This window comes from Saccopteryx leptura, chromosome X, assembly GCF_036850995.1.
Source record: "Saccopteryx leptura isolate mSacLep1 chromosome X, mSacLep1_pri_phased_curated, whole genome shotgun sequence".
NCBI lineage: Eukaryota > Metazoa > Chordata > Mammalia > Chiroptera > Emballonuridae > Saccopteryx > Saccopteryx leptura.
The window spans coordinates 8,804,317-8,821,980 of record NC_089516.1 but is presented as its reverse complement, the minus strand read 5'-3'; the positions used below and the strand labels follow the sequence as shown (position 1 = coordinate 8,821,980).

At 40.1% G+C, this 17,664-nt stretch overlaps 1 protein-coding gene across 3 annotated transcripts in view; it reads right to left on the bottom strand.

Moving 5' to 3' along the window:
• Positions 1 to 17,664, bottom strand: part of BMX (BMX non-receptor tyrosine kinase) — a 58,412-nt gene that overhangs the window by 4,243 nt on the left and 36,505 nt on the right. For all 3 annotated transcript variants that reach the window (XM_066356167.1, XM_066356169.1, XM_066356168.1), the window contains exons 12-17: positions 14,337 to 14,464; positions 11,076 to 11,150; positions 10,155 to 10,326; positions 6,341 to 6,557; positions 5,075 to 5,139; positions 1,292 to 1,410 (exon numbers count right to left, since the gene is read on the bottom strand). In XM_066356167.1, the coding sequence (XP_066212264.1) occupies positions 1,292 to 1,410; positions 5,075 to 5,139; positions 6,341 to 6,557; positions 10,155 to 10,326; positions 11,076 to 11,150; positions 14,337 to 14,464 (776 nt within the window). The remainder of the gene's footprint in view (positions 1 to 1,291; positions 1,411 to 5,074; positions 5,140 to 6,340; positions 6,558 to 10,154; positions 10,327 to 11,075; positions 11,151 to 14,336; positions 14,465 to 17,664) is intronic.

Genomic DNA, 17,664 nt, shown 5'->3' with positions numbered 1-17,664 from the left:
TTTGGAAACAGCCAGAAAATGTTGGGAGCCAAGTTGTGGTGCAAAGATGAGTATCAAGCTTGCTAATGCAATTTTTGGTCAAAAGCAAGATGGAACTGTTGAGTAAGCATACTGATTTTTAAAATATATTTCATAAGGCATATCAACTGAAACAAGAAGATTGAAATTGATTTTAACAAGTTAATCAGCACAAAATGACATCAAGTATTTACCAAAATGCTATCTTTGTGATTTTCCCTTTTCTGTATACACTGGGTGATGTTTTACAATGAATAATACCACTTTTATAAAAGGGATAATTTTTTAAAAATTATGTTGTATAGAAAAATAAATTCCTAATTAAATTTTGCTTTTTAAAGGAAGTCTTATAGATGTCATATAGAAAAACAAATTATACTTAAAGACAAAGAAAAAAATGAATTTAATAGATTCATTTAAATTTAATACATTCTATAGCTTGATAATAATTTGGATTATTAATCCTGGATCCATCTGACAGTGATTGTAAGCAGGCCTGATATTTTTCACAATGTAGAAAAATATCAGCAAATCTACAAAATCAGAATTTAAGAGTTATTTCTGTTTTCTAATTATCTTTACTAAATTTCAGTCCATATCTTTTAATAAAATAGAAGTCAGCGAACTTTTTCTGTAAAGGGTTGCACAGTAAGTATTGTAGGTTTTTTGGGTCATGTAGTATCTATGGCAACTACTCTGCTCTGCTGGTGCTGCACAAAATCAGCCAGAGACAATACTGCAGCAAATGAATATGGCCGGGTGCCAATAAAACTTTAGTTACAGAAACAGGCCACTGGATTCGTTCCCGGGTTATGGCTTGCTCATTCCTGATCTAAATTATGAATTTTAATTAGGACACTAGTTGAAATTGGTATGGGCCAAAGACACCCTGAGCCATATTTGGTTTTTATATCAGGCATGCCCTGCAAACTGGTCAACTCAGATGGGAATTATTATCACGGCTGTTGTCATGCCAAAAGTCGATTCAGTTGTTAAACCTTTAATGTTTTGGATGTCATGCAAACTCAGTTTTAGTTTTTAATGCCTCCTTTTTAAAAATTGCTTGAAATCTTCCGTAGAAGAGCTTTTATGAGAAGGTGGTAGGAGGATGCAAATTGCAGAATATGTGGCAGACATCCTAACACCAACTCAAGGAAAGATCTTCTTCTATCTCTTGCTTGTCCACAGGTAATTTTGTAAGTGCCCTTGTGGTTTCCTGTTGGGGAAGCCAGCTTGTGAAATGGTGCTGGGGCCCGTGTGGCCCCATTCTTACCGAATGCCCATACGTCTGACTTGCTGCTGTATTTGAAGTAGTGAAACACTTCTGGGGCTGACCACTTGACCGGAAACTTTGTTCCTACTGAACTGACATACTGGTCATCCAGAACGTACCTGTGGGGGCAAACATGAACAGACACCTTAAGCTGCTTGGTTGTGAGAATGGGAAGGCCTCTATGGGCCACTAGCATGTTGTGGCGGGTGGTACAGGCTGCTGAAGGACACTGAGACAGCCCGTCTCAGCTGCATGCCTGGGTGTTCCAGATCTTTGGCTTCCTTTCACTGTGTACACTCAGCTAGAGGCTGCTTACGACTGTAAGCTTTAAAAATGATATTTAACTTTGAATATGCCAAAATCTGAATGCAAATTTTTTTGGTAAATATAGAAAAACACAGAAATATATACATAAAATCAGTCAGAATCCCATTCTAAAGATAACTTGTAATTCTATCACTCAAGACACATTTTTCTTATACTTTCCAATCCTCTTTTTCTATATGTAATTTGAACAAAATTGGATTTCTGTCATATTGAAATTTGCTTTTATTTTTCCTTTAACAGTATGTCAAGAACATTTTCCCCATATGGTTAAATTTTCTTCTGCAGCATCATGTTTAATGGCTGAATGCCCTCTTATGGATTAACTTAATTTGCTTAACTATGTAAATGGCTTCTAGTCTTTTGCTGTTATAAACAGTGATCAACAACAATATCCTATGGAGCTATCAAGACCAAAATATATGTGCTCAAAGATATTCACTACATTCTTATTTATAATAATGATAAAAATAGAAACACTCTTAATGTCCACATGTTGAGGAATGATTACATATATGTGGTGCATTAATATAATAGAATAATATGGAGCCATTAAATAATGAGATAGCCTTATATTTACCAAAATAAAAGGAGGCCCATGGTATTTGGTTATGTGCAAAACAGGTATCTATAATGTGATTCCACTTTTGTGGAAATAATTAATGTACTTACCTGTGTATACAGTCGGGTATATCTAAAAATCAGATATGGAAAGACATCCACCAGATGTGCTAGCAGTAATTAATCCTAGTACTGAAAGTGGGGTGAAGGGTGGGGACAAATTCTACTTTTGACTTGATACACCGTTGCTGTATTTCTCACAATAAGCAGATACTATTTATATAATTAATAGAGGGGAACTCCATATATTTACCCACAAAAACAAATAAATAATGACTCAAATAATAATAAAATGAAAATTAAGGAAACTGAAATTTTTGGATATAATTTATAGAAAAACTTGACCCTGGCTGGTAGGCTCAGTGGCAGGGTATCGGCCTGGCATGTGGATGTCCTGGGTTCAATTCCCAGTCAGAGCACACAGGAGAAGTGACCATCTTCTTGTCTTCCCCTCCCCCTTCCTCCTTCTCTCTCTTTCTTTCTTTCTCTTCCCCTCCAGCAGCCATGGCTCGGTTGGTTCAAGCGCATTGGCTCCGGGTGCTGAGGATGCATGGAGCCTCCACCTCAGGCACTAAAATAACTCAGTTGTGAGCATGACCCCAGATGGCCAGAGCATTGGCCCCAGGTGGGGGTTGCCAGGTGGATCCCGGTCAGGGCTGATGTAGGAGTTTGTCTATCTCCTCTCCTCTCACTTTGAAAAGGAGAAAAAAAAAGGAAAAGAAAAACTTTACACACCAAAATATATCAGAGATATTTGCCATAATTTAAAACATCAGAATAAACTGGACTGGCAAGTCATTCTCTGAGATATTAATAATGATGACAATAAATAACACCTCCATAAGATCCCACATAGCACCTTCCATACTTTCCTCCCTGGGCCTCTTCAGCTCCTCAGACACCACAAGACACCCAGAAACTACACTAGCACCGCCCTCTTACCAGAGTATGCTCACAGCTTAACCCTTCCTTCAAATCATCAGGGCCATGTGAAGTAACAGGCTTCTGAATCATGTCACACGGACTTTTGTGACCTAAAGGACCTCGTGCATGGCCCCCACACTCTCTAGTTCAGAGAAAAATCTTGTGTTCCCCTTTTCCTCAGCAATAAAGAATTTGAGGTATATTCCCTGCATACTGGCATAACAGCCAATATTCCTACTTTAAGAACAAGTTGGGAAACAAGCCCTGTTCTGGGAGCTTCTCCCTGCCCTAAAGAGGAGAGAGCAGCTTTTCCTCTTGAACTTGGGAGAGCTACGCATATGGAATGTCAGTGCAGGAGACTCGGTGTGTGGTGGTTGGCGTAATGGCAGGTAGCACATAGCTAAAGAAATAACTTGCAATATAGAGCAGTCCCAGAAGAGGCACACTTCCTAATACTAAATTTTAGAGAAGATTAAAGAAACAGATCCTCCTATTGTGTTTTAGGGCTATGTTTGCTAAATACAGAGCTGGCCTGGGTCAACTCTTCAGATCTCTTTGAAACTGCATTATTCCTCCTGAGAGTTATGTGAGTTTATGCTGAGACAGCACAATTTTGTCACTGTATTTTGTTTCAAAGTCAGGGATAGCTATGGGTCCTTTAGACCAACTGTGGGAATTTTGAGGGTAGGGATTATCGCAATCATATTAGTATGTCCTACAGGCCAAGGAATCTGGTAGGAATTTGATGTTTGTTGAATGGAAAAGCTAGCCTGTATGCCATCATTTCCTATGTAAAATCATGAAAATTGGCTTTGAGGCTTAAATAGTATGAGAATTCAGAATTAGGGAATAGAAGACTCTTTTAAACTGCTATCATAAAACAATTCTCCAAATAATGCAGTGGTGATAGAACACCCATCAAAAGAATCTCAGAGTCTACTTTCATGCCTTACTTGGCGATAAAGAAAATTTAAACTTAATGGTTTGACACCAGAATTTTTCTTAGTGTTAATGCTTTACACATTTGAACATATATTAAGAAAAAACCCAGACAGGACTAAGGAAGCCTTGATTGACTCTATCTATCTATCTATCTATCTATCTATCTATCTATCTATCTATCTATCTATCTATCATCTATCTGTCTTAGAAACACACACATCTATTATTTATCCAAATCATCTGCCTGTAACACATTCTATTTAAATGTTTAAGGATCTTTTGTGAAATTTATTTGTAAGTTTAGAAAATATTTATCAGGGTGTTGCAAGAACTTAAATGGACTTTTGATCATTTCCAAAGTACAATTTCATCTTACAAGTGCAGAAATGTATGAAACCTATTTCATAGGTAGTTAGAAGTAGTTTGGGGAAGAGGATCTAGGTTTCTAAGCCCCAACTCAGAGCACATTCTGTGTCCCCACAGGGCCTTCAATTATGATGGCATTTATTTATTTTATTTATTTTTTTATTTTTTTACTTTTCCGAAGCTGGAAACCGGGAGGCAGTCAGACAGACTCCCGCATGCACTCGACCGGGATCCACCTGGCACGCCCACCAGGGGGGCAATGCTCCGCCCATCCGGGGCATCGCTCTGTCGCGACTAGAGCCACTCTAGTGCCTGGGGCAGAGGCCAAGGAGCCATCCCCAGTGCCCGGGCCATCCTTTTGCTCCAATGGAGCCTCGGCTGCGGGAGGGGAAGAGAGAGACAGAGAGGAAGGAGGGGGAGCGGTGGAGAAGCAGATGGGCGCTTCTCCTGTGTGCCCTGGCTGGGAATTGAACCCGGGTCCCCTGCACGCCAGGCTGATGCTCTACCACTGAGCCAACCGGCCAAGGCCAATTATGATGGCATTTAGATGTGAATGGAAATCCCCATTTTATTGGTTGATTGGTTGCTCCTTTAGAACTGGCTTACCTTGTCATTCCAAAGTCAGACACTTTCACAGAGAGATCACTGTCTACCAAGCAGTTCCGAGCAGCCTTTGGAGAAAAAAAGAATTACCAAGTAGTAAAAGTGACCACGAATCTTCTGACATCAAAATCTGAAATTTGCCTGACCAGGCGGTGGCACGGGCATTGGATGCGGAGAACCCAGGTTCGAGACCCTGAGGTTGCCAGCTTGAGCATGGGCTCATCTGGTTTGAGCAAAGCTCACCAGCTTGGACCCAAGGTTGCTGGCTCGAGCAAGGGATTACTGGGTCTGCTGAGGCCCATGGCCAATGCATACATGAGAAAGCAATCAATGAACAACTAAGGTGTCACAATGAAAAACTGATGAATGATGCTTCTCATTTCTCTCCATTCCTGTCTGTCTGTCCCTATCTATCCCTCTCTTTGACTTTCTCTCTCTCTGTCTCTGTAAAAAAAAATCTGAAATTTTTCTTCTCTTTGGAAGAATTCTCAGCAAATTTAAGATTGCCTGTCAAAACCCGAAATGTTGGAAAGTTGTCTTTTTATCCCTCTGTAACGTTCAATTTTACAAAATAAAATTGAGCTCCTGTAAATATTTCACCGAGGCATCCATCCATGTCAAACACAACAGCTGTTGCACATTAAACACAAAACCTAAGCTCCTTAGTGAGAAGAAAAAAAAATAGTTCTAAGGTCTCCTTCTCCACCACTAGGATATAGTGCAGTAACGTATGCTCTCATGGTATAAATGCTGCACCCAAGACTCAGTGCACTTGCCTAGTGTGTATAGCGTGTTTGCTATTCACAAGAAAATCTCTAATGATGAATATCAGTGCATACCAAGCAGAACACTTCCCACTCCCATTCTGACCCAAAGACACAAGTTTCATATCTTTGTGGTTTTTGTTTTTGTATTTTTAGTTATTGTATTAAACGAGTGCTTTAGCGCCAAGCCCTTCCCGGAGTAAAGGTCAACTTGGGTTTAATGGTTCTGTGAAACTCTCAATTGACCAATGTCTTCCCTTTCCATCTCTTTTCCATCAAACCACAACACACCTACATAGATCTTGATGGCTTCTTTGACTCTTTCTTCAAATATTTTATTTTGAAATTGTGACTTATCACAAAAGTGTCATGTGCTTAAGCAAGTCACAAGTGAGCAAAGTAAAAGCAGAGGTGGCCTCCCTGCTGTTCCTCCCAATGGCCCCATTGCTGGAGGCCGGAACCGCGGATTGTTCTCTTCCCCTGAGTTTCCAGTGGCTTTGCTTACCAAGTCCCGATGTATGAACTGGTGGCTCTCCAAGAAGGCCATGCCTTCACAGACATCATAGCACATTTCTAAGAGCTGGTTGGGTTCAAGTTCTTTTCCATGACTCTTCAGATAATTAAGCAAGCAGCCATTGGTTATATATTCAGTCACTATGTATATAGGGTATCTCTTTGAGCATACTCCATAGAATTTCACCAGCTTGGGATGGTTGAGTTTCCTGGAAAAAAAACAGAATTTTAAAGTTCAGTATTGAATTTACCTTACACACTCCATTTTCCAAATGTCCTGAAAAATAATTGCTCTCAGAGTTTTGTTCATTTGAATTCCCCCTTTCTACTTGAACAGGGAAAAAGGAAAAATTTTGGATTTTATTCTAGAAACATTAGCCTCTGAAAGTAACAAATGCTGTCTCATATTGGATATCGACAACCCCAACAGCAGTTTAGCAGTTATGAGTGCTGTGTTCAACTTTCATACAGGGAAGCAGAGGAGCAATGATCTGGTGCCTTGGAAATCCTGTTTAGTCTTGAGAACTTCTATGACTGATTTGGAAGAAGCTATACCCTAAAATCACACACTTCCACGTTAAAGCATTTAACATTCATGTGTAAATATTTCATTCTAAAAAAATTGTATCCAAATATGAAGGGTGTTGATAAAATGAAAATAGTTGCTATGCTAGGAAAATGAGATTAGGCATGATTTTTCTTTTTAAAATAACTCATTTTACATGATTGTTACATTATGTTTTCAATAATAAATTTAGAAAATAGTAACCACACGACATAGCACTTCTGGTAGGTCATAAAAGGTGGACACTCAGCTGTTACGATGTTCACTAATTTGTCTATGTAATTCTTATCAATTTACAAGATGATTCTTTAATGTTCAGATGTGTAAAGTAAACATAAATTTAACATGTCAACTTCTAAATGTTTTAATAATTGAGGATGTATTAACTATTTAGTTATTTTCTTCTTGATTTTACTATAGGGACACATGTTATCATGTTACTGAGAGCGATGAACCTGGCTATGTGTCTTTCAGCAACTGTACAGACCTGCATGGTACTCAGCCGTTCTCTCCTCAGAGGGAAGACGTGGTGGGACAAAGGGCCATCACCCAATAAAAGCTGTTCCTTGAACAAATTCCATCACTAACTTCAGGGCACATGGTGGGAATACCCTGTCTACTGGTACCCTCGACCTGAGAGGCTCAGTTTGACCATTACATATGGTATTTAACATTTCCCCTTATGGTACAGTTTGAACTTTTTTATGACTACGTGATTTGTTAATGATTTTTTTACAATTCTGTATGATTATCAGCCCTCTAATAGCAAAAAAAAAAAAGTTTTAAAGTTACACCAGGTGACAGGGCTTATACCATGAGCTTAATAGAATTTCTGCCATATTTTTCTGTCCTACAAAAGGAGGACATCAGGGCCCCTTTTATGACAGTACAATTGCCAAAAGCAGAATGAGTTATATAATTTGCAGGAACCAGAGAAAAATGAAAATTCAGGGGTGCTTGGTTAAGAATTGTTAAGAATTTCAGGATGTCCTGGGTTGACTTCCCAGTCAGGGCACACAGGAGAAATGACCATCTGTTTCTCCACCCCTCCCCTTCCCCCATCTCTCTCTCTCTCTCTCTCTCTCTCTTTCTTCTCCTCCTGCAGCCATGGCTTGAATAGTTCGAGAAAAAAGTTGGCCCTGGGTGCCGAGGATGGCTCCATGACCTCATCTCAAGCACTAAAACAGTTTGGTTGCTGACCAACGGAGCGGCAGCCCAGATGGACAGAGCATTGCCTGGTAGGGGGCTTGCTGGGTGGGTCCCTGTCAGGCTGCATGTAGGAGTCTATCTCTGCCTCCCTGCCTCTCACTTAATTAAAAAAAAAGAATTTCAGGACGATGACAACACAGCTTTAAACCAAGCATGGAACCCTTCTAAATGTGGTGGCTCTCAAGACTGTGCAGGTTGCATGCCCATGAAGCCAACTCTAGCCAATCGCTTATATTCACATAGTCCCTCTGCTTCCAAACAATGCAGCGATTGTGATAAAAAGTGCTTGTTCTGAGTCTCCTGGTACTGCTGGTTTTCATAAAGTAGTGACTAAGGAAATATACACTGGATGTCTACCTGGATTTGCATCTCTGGTCTGCCATTTTACCTAGCGTGGTGACCTTGGCCAAGTTATTTAACATTTCTGTGCTTCAGTTTCCTATAGAACAAAGATAACAATGGCACATCCCTCACAAGATTCTTATGAGTCCCAAAGGTGTTAATATTTATAAAGTGATCACAGAGATGCCTGTAAACATTATACATGTTTAAGTAAAAAATTTTAAAGGGGCTCCACATCCCTTTCCCTGTCCTTGGAATGTACGTTCTGCCCACCATTCCCACAGTGGGAGCCATTTCAAGGACACAACCTTAAGAGAGTAAGGTGTTGTTGAGACCATCTGGATGATATATATTACTGAACCTTGTTAAACCTCTATATAAACTTTTAAGATTCTGGTGACAAATGCTAAGATCTACTTGCCTTGTGGTCACCAAAGATAAACCTTGCATGTAAGTTCTCTTGCTTATTAAACCTGCCACCTACCAAAAAAAATGTTTAGGTGCTATTATTCTGTGTCAAACTAGGACTTGTGATTCCATGACCTTCAACCAAAGTCCTGCTATAGCATTGTTTTTTTATACCCTGCTGCTTGTTTCCATAAGTAGGGTGACCAGCTGTTCTAGTTTTCCTGGGTCTAAGGGTTTGCCTAGAACATAGGACTTTCAGCACTAAAACCAGGGAAGTCTCAGGCAAAGCTGGATGGTTGGTCACCCTCCAAAGTCTGATTCATCATGTCGACAAGAAGAAGTAGAATCATTAAATTAATTCTTTGTACTTGCATAGATGAGAGAGGGAGAGTGCACAAGAGAGAATGAAAACAGAGACAGAAAGACAACACATATGTATTGCCAAGAATTGAAGATTGTGCTTGGAGCGGAGGCCCATTAGGAAGGGTATCTTCATTATCAGTGAGAAAAGGATAGGATGTAAAGGTTTTTTTTTCTAGACAGTATTAAAGATATCAGGAAGCAAAAGGATATTGTCTGTAGGACATTAGTTTTCAGTATTGCCTTAATCCTGGCCACTAGAGGTTCCTGCCTTCAGGCATGTGCTTTACAGGGACCCACTATGTCCCTCATTCCATCACATATTTCCCCACAGGGCAGGGAAGCCAGAGGGCCAAGAAGACACGCTCACTCAGAACCCATACATCCCTTTCTCTGTCAAGCTTAGGGTACCAGGACTCTGTGATCCCCTGCTCACATAGTCCTGAGGCCTCTTCCAGGACCTGTGCAGACTCTTTTAGGGTCTGCCCCCCAGAAGTGTGCCTGCCTAGCCAAGATAATTAGCTAGTAGTTGTCTGTGGGAAACACGGAGGGAGCTTGGATATACAGAATGCTATGTTTGCACACATGTACTGAGTATAGTGCATGATGGAGCAGGCATTGGGAGGAGAAAGGGAAAGGTAGTTTGTGGGAGCCATGGACCAGAGGCAGTTTCTCTGAAGAGTCTTCAGATTTCTGATTTTTAATATACCCTTTCAGGTTTTTATGAAGGTATACTTGTCAAAGGAGGAGCACAGAACTACTTTTATTTAACAGTGTGTTTGCTTGATTTAAATCTTCGAAGTATTTATATCTATGACATGTGGACTCTTGCTCTAGGCCTTGCAAACATGAGAGCCAGGCCTGTTAGCATGAATGCTCTCCCATGGTGAGAGCTGAGCTGATTTCCTCAAGAGAAACTTACATCATGGTCTGAGCCTCCTGGAAGAATTCATCTTCTGACATGGAGCCCTCCTTGATCATCTTAATAGCAACATCATACTGCCCCTTCCACTTGCCCAGATGGACCACTCCAAACTGGCCACTTCCCAGCTCTTTCAACAGGGTAATCTCTTCTCTTTTCAGTTCCCAGATTCCTAAGAACGCAAAACAAACACTCCTTAGGTTGAATAGAAGGCTTTGAGGCTAACAACTCCCCAAGTGATTTCCTCACCAATACGAGTTTCACACTGATAATATGAAGAACAGAAAAAAATTTTATTTTAAGTTGATCACTTAGAAACCCCTTAGTGATGTGGTCTTATGACCTATTAGGCCACATGATAATACCAATGGGACAATATTGTTCTTGAAGCAGCTACAGTTATTGACAAGAAAGTTTGCAGTAAAAACACTTAGCACACCAGAGGCATCTTGGAAAGACTTAGTGTCAAAATGTGCTGATGCTCTTAGCTTGCTAAAATATCATTATATTTTCTTATGAAACAAATTAAACTGTGATCTGGCTGGATATCATTATCCTAAATACACAAGGTTGAAAACTGGCTTCCCTGGACAAGCTCAGAATTCTGGAAGAAGAACGAACAGGCAGGCAATGAGGTTCTAGAGGCTGATAATTGGTTCTAATAAGAAAATAATTTTGACAATATTTTTATCAAATGCTGGACAGATTACAGAGTTAGATTGGGAAGACAGAAAAGGTTTTGGTTTTTGTTATTTGTTTCTAGAAAATGAACAAATATATTAGAGTTGAAGCCCTCCCTGGCACAATCTGACAAGGACCACCTTCCTGTCTTCCCTATTTTTTCAGGACATTATAAATATATGCGTATGTGCATAAAAATAGTGGTAAATAAAGTTTAAGAGCTCAAGGGTATGTCCATACCGCTTCCCAAGGACACGGTGCTGGGAACCTTGTTTGTCTTGGTCGACACAGGGTGGCGGAGTCGTGTGATCATGCCTGCAACAGAATCAGCATCGTATCATCATATTACATCATGTCACATCACATCACATCACATCACACCTCACCTCTGTTTATACTCTCTCTAGAGTAGCTAGAAAAAGACAGAGTTCAGGATGTTGAGCTGTGGAGAGAATCCCTTCTGATCATATTCATCCTCTAGTTGTATCAGTTTGCTTGACTTGACTAATTAGCTCAACGTAAAGCAAAAACTAAAAGAGTAAAACCACTTTGTGTGATTTTGAAAATCCCATCAAAGTTACTTGCTTGATAGAATCTTTCATTTTAAAAAAGCCCATTTTTAGGCCCTAGCCAGTTGGCTCAATGGGTAGAGCATCATCCCAGCATGTGGATGTCCCAGATTTGATCCCTGGTCAAGGCACACAAGAGAAGCGACTATCTGCTTCTCTCCCCTTCCCACTCCCCCTTCTCTCTCTCTTCTCGCAGCCAGTGGCTTGGTTGGTTCAAGTATTGACCCCAGGCACTGAGGATAGCTCAGTTGATTCTAGCATCAGCCCCAGACAGGGTTGCCAGGTAGATCCCAGTTGGGGCGCATGTGGGAGTCTGTCTCACTGTCTCCCCTCCTTTTTATAGTCCTTTATTTAAATATGTGTCAACACAGCACATACATTTGGTAAGCAATACAAAAAAATAATCCAAACAGTCCAGAATTGTATAAAAAAATTTGAATTAAAAAAATTAAACCTATTACCAAATTTCTTTAAATGATCATTTTAATTATTTGCATCAAGGTATGGTAAAGCTGGGTTAAAATAATCATAGTATTTCTAGTGGCTCAAAGAACTCATTCAAAAGATATGTTTCTTGTTTTAACTGTGTAACATTTTCCAAGTCATGGGAATGATCACAGGTGTCCTTTTTCTCTCCTTCCTTTTTCTGTTATTTGTTTACTTTTTATGTGAGTGGTCCTCAAATGTTTTAAATCCTACACTTTAATTGGCAAAAAAAAATTACTACACTTCTCTAAAATATGTTTATACACAATTGCTGCTGTACTGATACATTATATGAATCACAAAATACCATTAAAAATAGAGAAGTTAAGAGAATGAGATTTTAAAAACCAATCTAAATAAACATCTCACTGTTTTCTTCTTTTACCCTGTGGGGTTGCTTGTGCATGCTCTGGAGTGAAATCATCCCACTTGGAGATGTGTATTTATACAACCCCTTTCCAAAGGGTACTTTTGAGGCACTACAGGTTAAGATAAACAATTGAGGAAATTGGGACAAAGGAAAAAGCAAGTAGGAACCAAAATCAAAGCGAGGAGTGAGGCCAGTTCACTTATGTGCATGTAATCAGGTTAGGTAGGGTTGCAGAAATTTGACGGTGAGCCCACAGCTTATTTTTACTCCCTGTTGAAAATTCATCCAGTCATTGCCTGTAAATGGAACTAGTCTAGAAAAAAATTTACAGGAGACCCTGGCTGGTTGACTCATTGGTAGAACATCGGCCAGTCGTGTGGAAGTCCCGGGTTCAATTCCTTGCCAGGGCACACAAGAGAGGCATCCATTTGCTTCTCTACTCTTCCCCCTCTCCTTTCTCTGTATCTCTCTTCCCTTACCACAGCCAAGGCTCCATTGGAGCAAAGTTGGCCCAGGTGCTGAGGACGGCCCCATGGCCTCCGTGTCAGGCACTAGAATGGCTCTGGTTGCAATGGAGCAACGCCCCAGATGGGCAGAGCATCACCCCCTAATGCAGCGGTTCTCAACCTGTGGGTCGTGACCCCGGCGGGGGTCGAACGGCCAAAACACAGGGGTCTCCTAAAGCCATCGGAAATACATATTTTATTTAAAAATGTATTGTATAATAAATACATATTTCCGATGGCTTTAGGTGACCCCTGTGTTTTGGCCGTTCTACCCCCGCCGGGGTCGCGACCCACAGGTTGAAAACCACTGTCCTAGTGGGTATGCCGGGTGGATCCCGGTCAGGCACATACAGGAGTCTGTCTCTCTGCCTCCCTGCTTCTCATTTCAGAAAAATATTAAAAAGAAAACATTTACAAGAGTTTTTGTTTATTTGTTTTAACAAAAGAGGAAGGGAGAGAGCAAGAGAGAGACAGGAACATTCCTGTATGAGCCCTGACTTGGATCAAACCAGCAACCTCTTCACTTCGGGTGATGCTCTAACCAACCAAACTATCCAGCCAGGGCCATTAACTTTTTTCTTACACTTATTGAGATGTGATTGACACATAACATGTATAACTTTAAGGTGTATAACATGATGACTTGGTACATGTATGTATTGTGAAATGCTTATCGCAATGTTAGTTAACACTTCCATTAGGAGGAATTTCTATATGCAGTTTTGCCAGTCGATTAGGCAAAATTCAAAAAGAGTAATAGTACCCAGTGTTGGTGAGAATGGAGGATATTGCTGTTGATGGGAGTGTCTAAATTTTAAATGTTCTTAATTATTATCTAAGAAATTCCCTTTCCAAGGAATTTGGTCACAGGCACACTCATATAAGTGTACAGAGCTATGTGTGGAGGAAAATTCTGAAGTATTAATCATAATGCAAAATATTGTATATGATCCAACTGCTAATCAATATAGGGTTAGGTGAATAAATTATGGAGTAATTCTATAATAGAATTCTTTGTAGCTGTTAAATAGACCAAAATAATCTGTATATATTTGCATGGAAAGACCTCTCAGACATGTTGAGTAAAGAAAGCAGCTGAAAAGTGGTATGTGTAGAATGATCTCATCTCAGTAAAAACATAATGTGTGTGTGTGTGTGTGTGTGTGTGTGTGTGTGTGTGTATAATAAGTGTTAGTATCAGCATAGAAAAAAATTCTGTCAGAACAGATACCAACTTGTATATCACTGGAGAGATCACCTCCATGGACATATCTATAATTTTGGAACTTTGCAATCAACATCCATAAGTAGAAAAAAACCTACAAATAGTTTTACAAAGATAATCTCTACTTCTAAGTCATTCAGCTCACTCAACTTAATTTTTTTCTGGCATTATGGAATGTATGATGTTGTATTTCAGGAAATGTAGGTTAAAAACCACAGCAGGCATAGAGCTTGAGAATACTTTTTCTTACTTTCATGGTTCCTAGATAATTGAGAATATTAAGAGAAGCAGTAGTGTCCAAGAAAATTTATATTTATCCATAAAAGGAAAACTAAAATAAATTACCTGCTGAATTGTGTTGATGATAGCAAATAAGCTTTGGAATGGAATCAAAACAGTAATTTTCTGCCAGGTACAATTTGTTCTCAGCATTTGTATGCACGTGGTAATGTTTGACGGTTCCTTTTTTATCCCTAGTAAGAAAGAACGACTGTTAGAATGTTTTAAATAAACAATTAAAGCTTGATTGCATAATGGTTAAATAATTATTTTAAGTGCATTTTCAAATTTTGAAGAGGGTAGTAAGAGAGGTTTTCTCTGTCTTGATATCTGGTGTGTTCCTGGAAATATCTGTGACCTTCAGTAATTATGAAAGGGGGCTCCTCTCTAAACGGAATATATCCTTTGTGCACATACAAAATTTATGTACAATAAAATTCCAACTTTCTAGACTGTTCCTCCCTTAGTAAGTATAAAGCTGGAATTGTCCTTTGACAATTGAAAGCCCTGCAATTCTTCAGGATCATTATTCTGAACATCAGTTTTTTTTTAAGGATAATAATGGAGACTAAAATGTGGGAGGCAATTGTGATTAGTCTGTGGGTGTCCCCCCCAGTATGGGTAGGAGCAGAGGCGGATTTAATGGTAGGTGCACCGGGTGTGCACCCTGGGCCAAAACTTCTGAAAGGCCCCACAAAACCCCAACTTTACACTTTTTTCTAATGACACCAAGTTTGGTTTCATATGTGCAATTTTAACATGAATAGTACATAATATTTTTTTATTTATTTAAAAATATGGTTAACATGTATTCTTATTTTCCCTGTCTCTTTTTTTTTAAGGGGCCCAGTATTTTCTTCTGCACCTGGGGCCTTAACCAACCTTAATCCACCTCTGGATAGGAGGATCTTTGGGGAGTGGGACAGACAGGATGCAGTAGGTGTGGATGTCCTTTAATTCCTCATGTCAACTTGTACATTTTCTACTTTTTTTTTGTATTTTTCCGAAGCTGGAAACGGGGAGGCAGTCAGACAGACTCCCGCATGCGCCCGACTGGGATCCACCTGGCACGCCCACCAGGGGGTGATGTTCTGCCCATCTGGGGTGTCGCTCTGTTGCACCCAGAGCCATTCTAGTGCCTGAGGCAGAGGCCACAGAGCCATCCTCAGCGCCCGGGCCAACTTTGCTCCAATGGAGCCTTGGCTGCGGGAGGGGAAGAGAGAGACAGAGAGAAAGGAGAAGGGAGGGGTGGAGAAGCAGATGGGCGCTTCTCTTGTGTGCCCTGGCTGGAAATCAAACCCGGGACTCCTGCACACCTGGCCGACGCTCTACCACTGAGCCAACCAGCCAGCGCCATTTTCTACTTTTTTTAGAGAGAGATGGAGAGAGACTGAGAGAGACAAAGAAGGAGACAGAAAGGGACAGACATACAGGGAGGGAGAGAAATGAGAAGTATCAACTCATAGTTGCAGCACTTTAGTTGCTCATTGATTGCTTTCTCATATGTGCCTTGACTAGGGGTTCCAACTGAGCCAGTGACCCCTTGCTCAAGCCAGCAACCTTAGGTTCAACCCAGTGACCTTTGGGCTCAAACCAGTGACCATGAGGTCATGTCTATAATCCCACACTCAAGTCACTGACCCTGCTCTCAAGCTGGTGAGCCCACACTCAAGCCAGCAACCTTGGGGTTTCGAACCTGGGTCCTCAGCATCTCAGATCAGTGCTGTATCTACTGCGTCACCGCCTGGTCAGAAATACCTTTTCCACTTAAAATATTTTTTCTATTGCTCTAATTTTAGAAAACATTGATAAATTGATGCACAGTGATTTAGGCTAATCAGGAATAATGGGTCTGTCCTAGCTTTGAGCATATAGCGCAGTGGTTCTGCATCCAGTTCTGCTGCTTGCTGGCTACCTTATCTAGTTGTTATAAAGATTAGATGAGATTATAAACTTATCAATTTGCACTATGCCTGGAACTAAGAAACTGTTAATAAATTGTTGTTACTGTAATGCTGGCCTAGTTAAAACTACAATTATGGAAAGGAGAAAGGGTACTTCTTGTTGCTAATGGCTAATTAGCTCTTGGTCTCAGCACAAAATTCACTCAAGTCCATTGATGGTGTTTCATAAAAGAAGGATTCTGTGTTTATTAATTTGGATTATTTTCATTTGGTTCCTTATCTACTTGCTGAATTTTCTTCTTGGCGAACTTCAAAAATAAATCTTGTATCAAGAAACTTGACTAGGAAGACTTCTGATACCAGGTTTGGCTAAAACTACAGGGCCAGAGGGCCACAGAACTTTTGATTTTTAGGTGAACCAAGGCTTTTCCCCATTCTCACTGGGTTGGCATCAGCCAGTATCCAGATGTGCACTCTAATACATGAGATGCATCAGGGACATGTCTCTGGCATTGGAAAATGCCAGATGACTGCTTATAATACATCCTATTCTCTCAAATTGGAGATAGGTATTCTGAAAAAAAAATTTCTCAATAGAAAATAACTTTAATCACTTAATTATTACAAAAATAAATACATGCAGCACAGGGCAGGGTACATGAAGAAGGCACCAAGGCAGTAGGTCATTCAATGCAGCCATTAAAAGAGGGTTGCAGACATAGAAAAGAAAACTTTTTTCAAAAGGTTCTAATCAATATTTGGCCATATTTTTATTTCAAAACATTGAGAGTTTCAGTGTAGGAACAGGAGTGTGATTGAAGGAACATGAACTTGGCTGCTGAAGGCCTGGCTTCAAGTTGGTCACTTATTAACTTTGTGGGTAGGTCTTCATAAACTCTCTTTGAACCTCAGTCCCCTCATCTGTAAAATGGTACAAATAAAAACAGCTTTCCTCTTTGTTTCAAAGGATATTAGAAGGAAAAAAGCTAACAACCAGTGGGAAAGTGGCTTGTGAAACTCTGAAGTGGGATCTTTATGTTGGTAATGATGACTTGTATGATATAACTGTGGGGATCTTTTATGCCTAAGCATTGTGATGGGGGTAGTGGAACAGGTGGAATTACTCTTAACAACAACAATAATAGTAATTGCTATTAGTTTATTGAGTGTTTCCTATGTACCAGGCACTGTTCTGAGCCAATACACATATTAGATGACTTCATCCATAGAACATAATAATCATTATTATGTCTCCCCTTTTCAAATGAGGAAGTTGAGGCACAGAGTTGAAGAAACTTGCTGAATATCATAAAACTTTGTAAATGGTAGTTGAGATTTGGACCCAGAGGAGTGGCGTGGCTTCAAATCAGAGCTGTTAACAACATAGAGAGGCCAGCATGCTCAAAAAGAAACTATCCAGGGGACACAGCTCACTAATTCCACCTTTTTCTAACTCTGCACCCACTGGAAAGATTAAATGCAGACGTTGG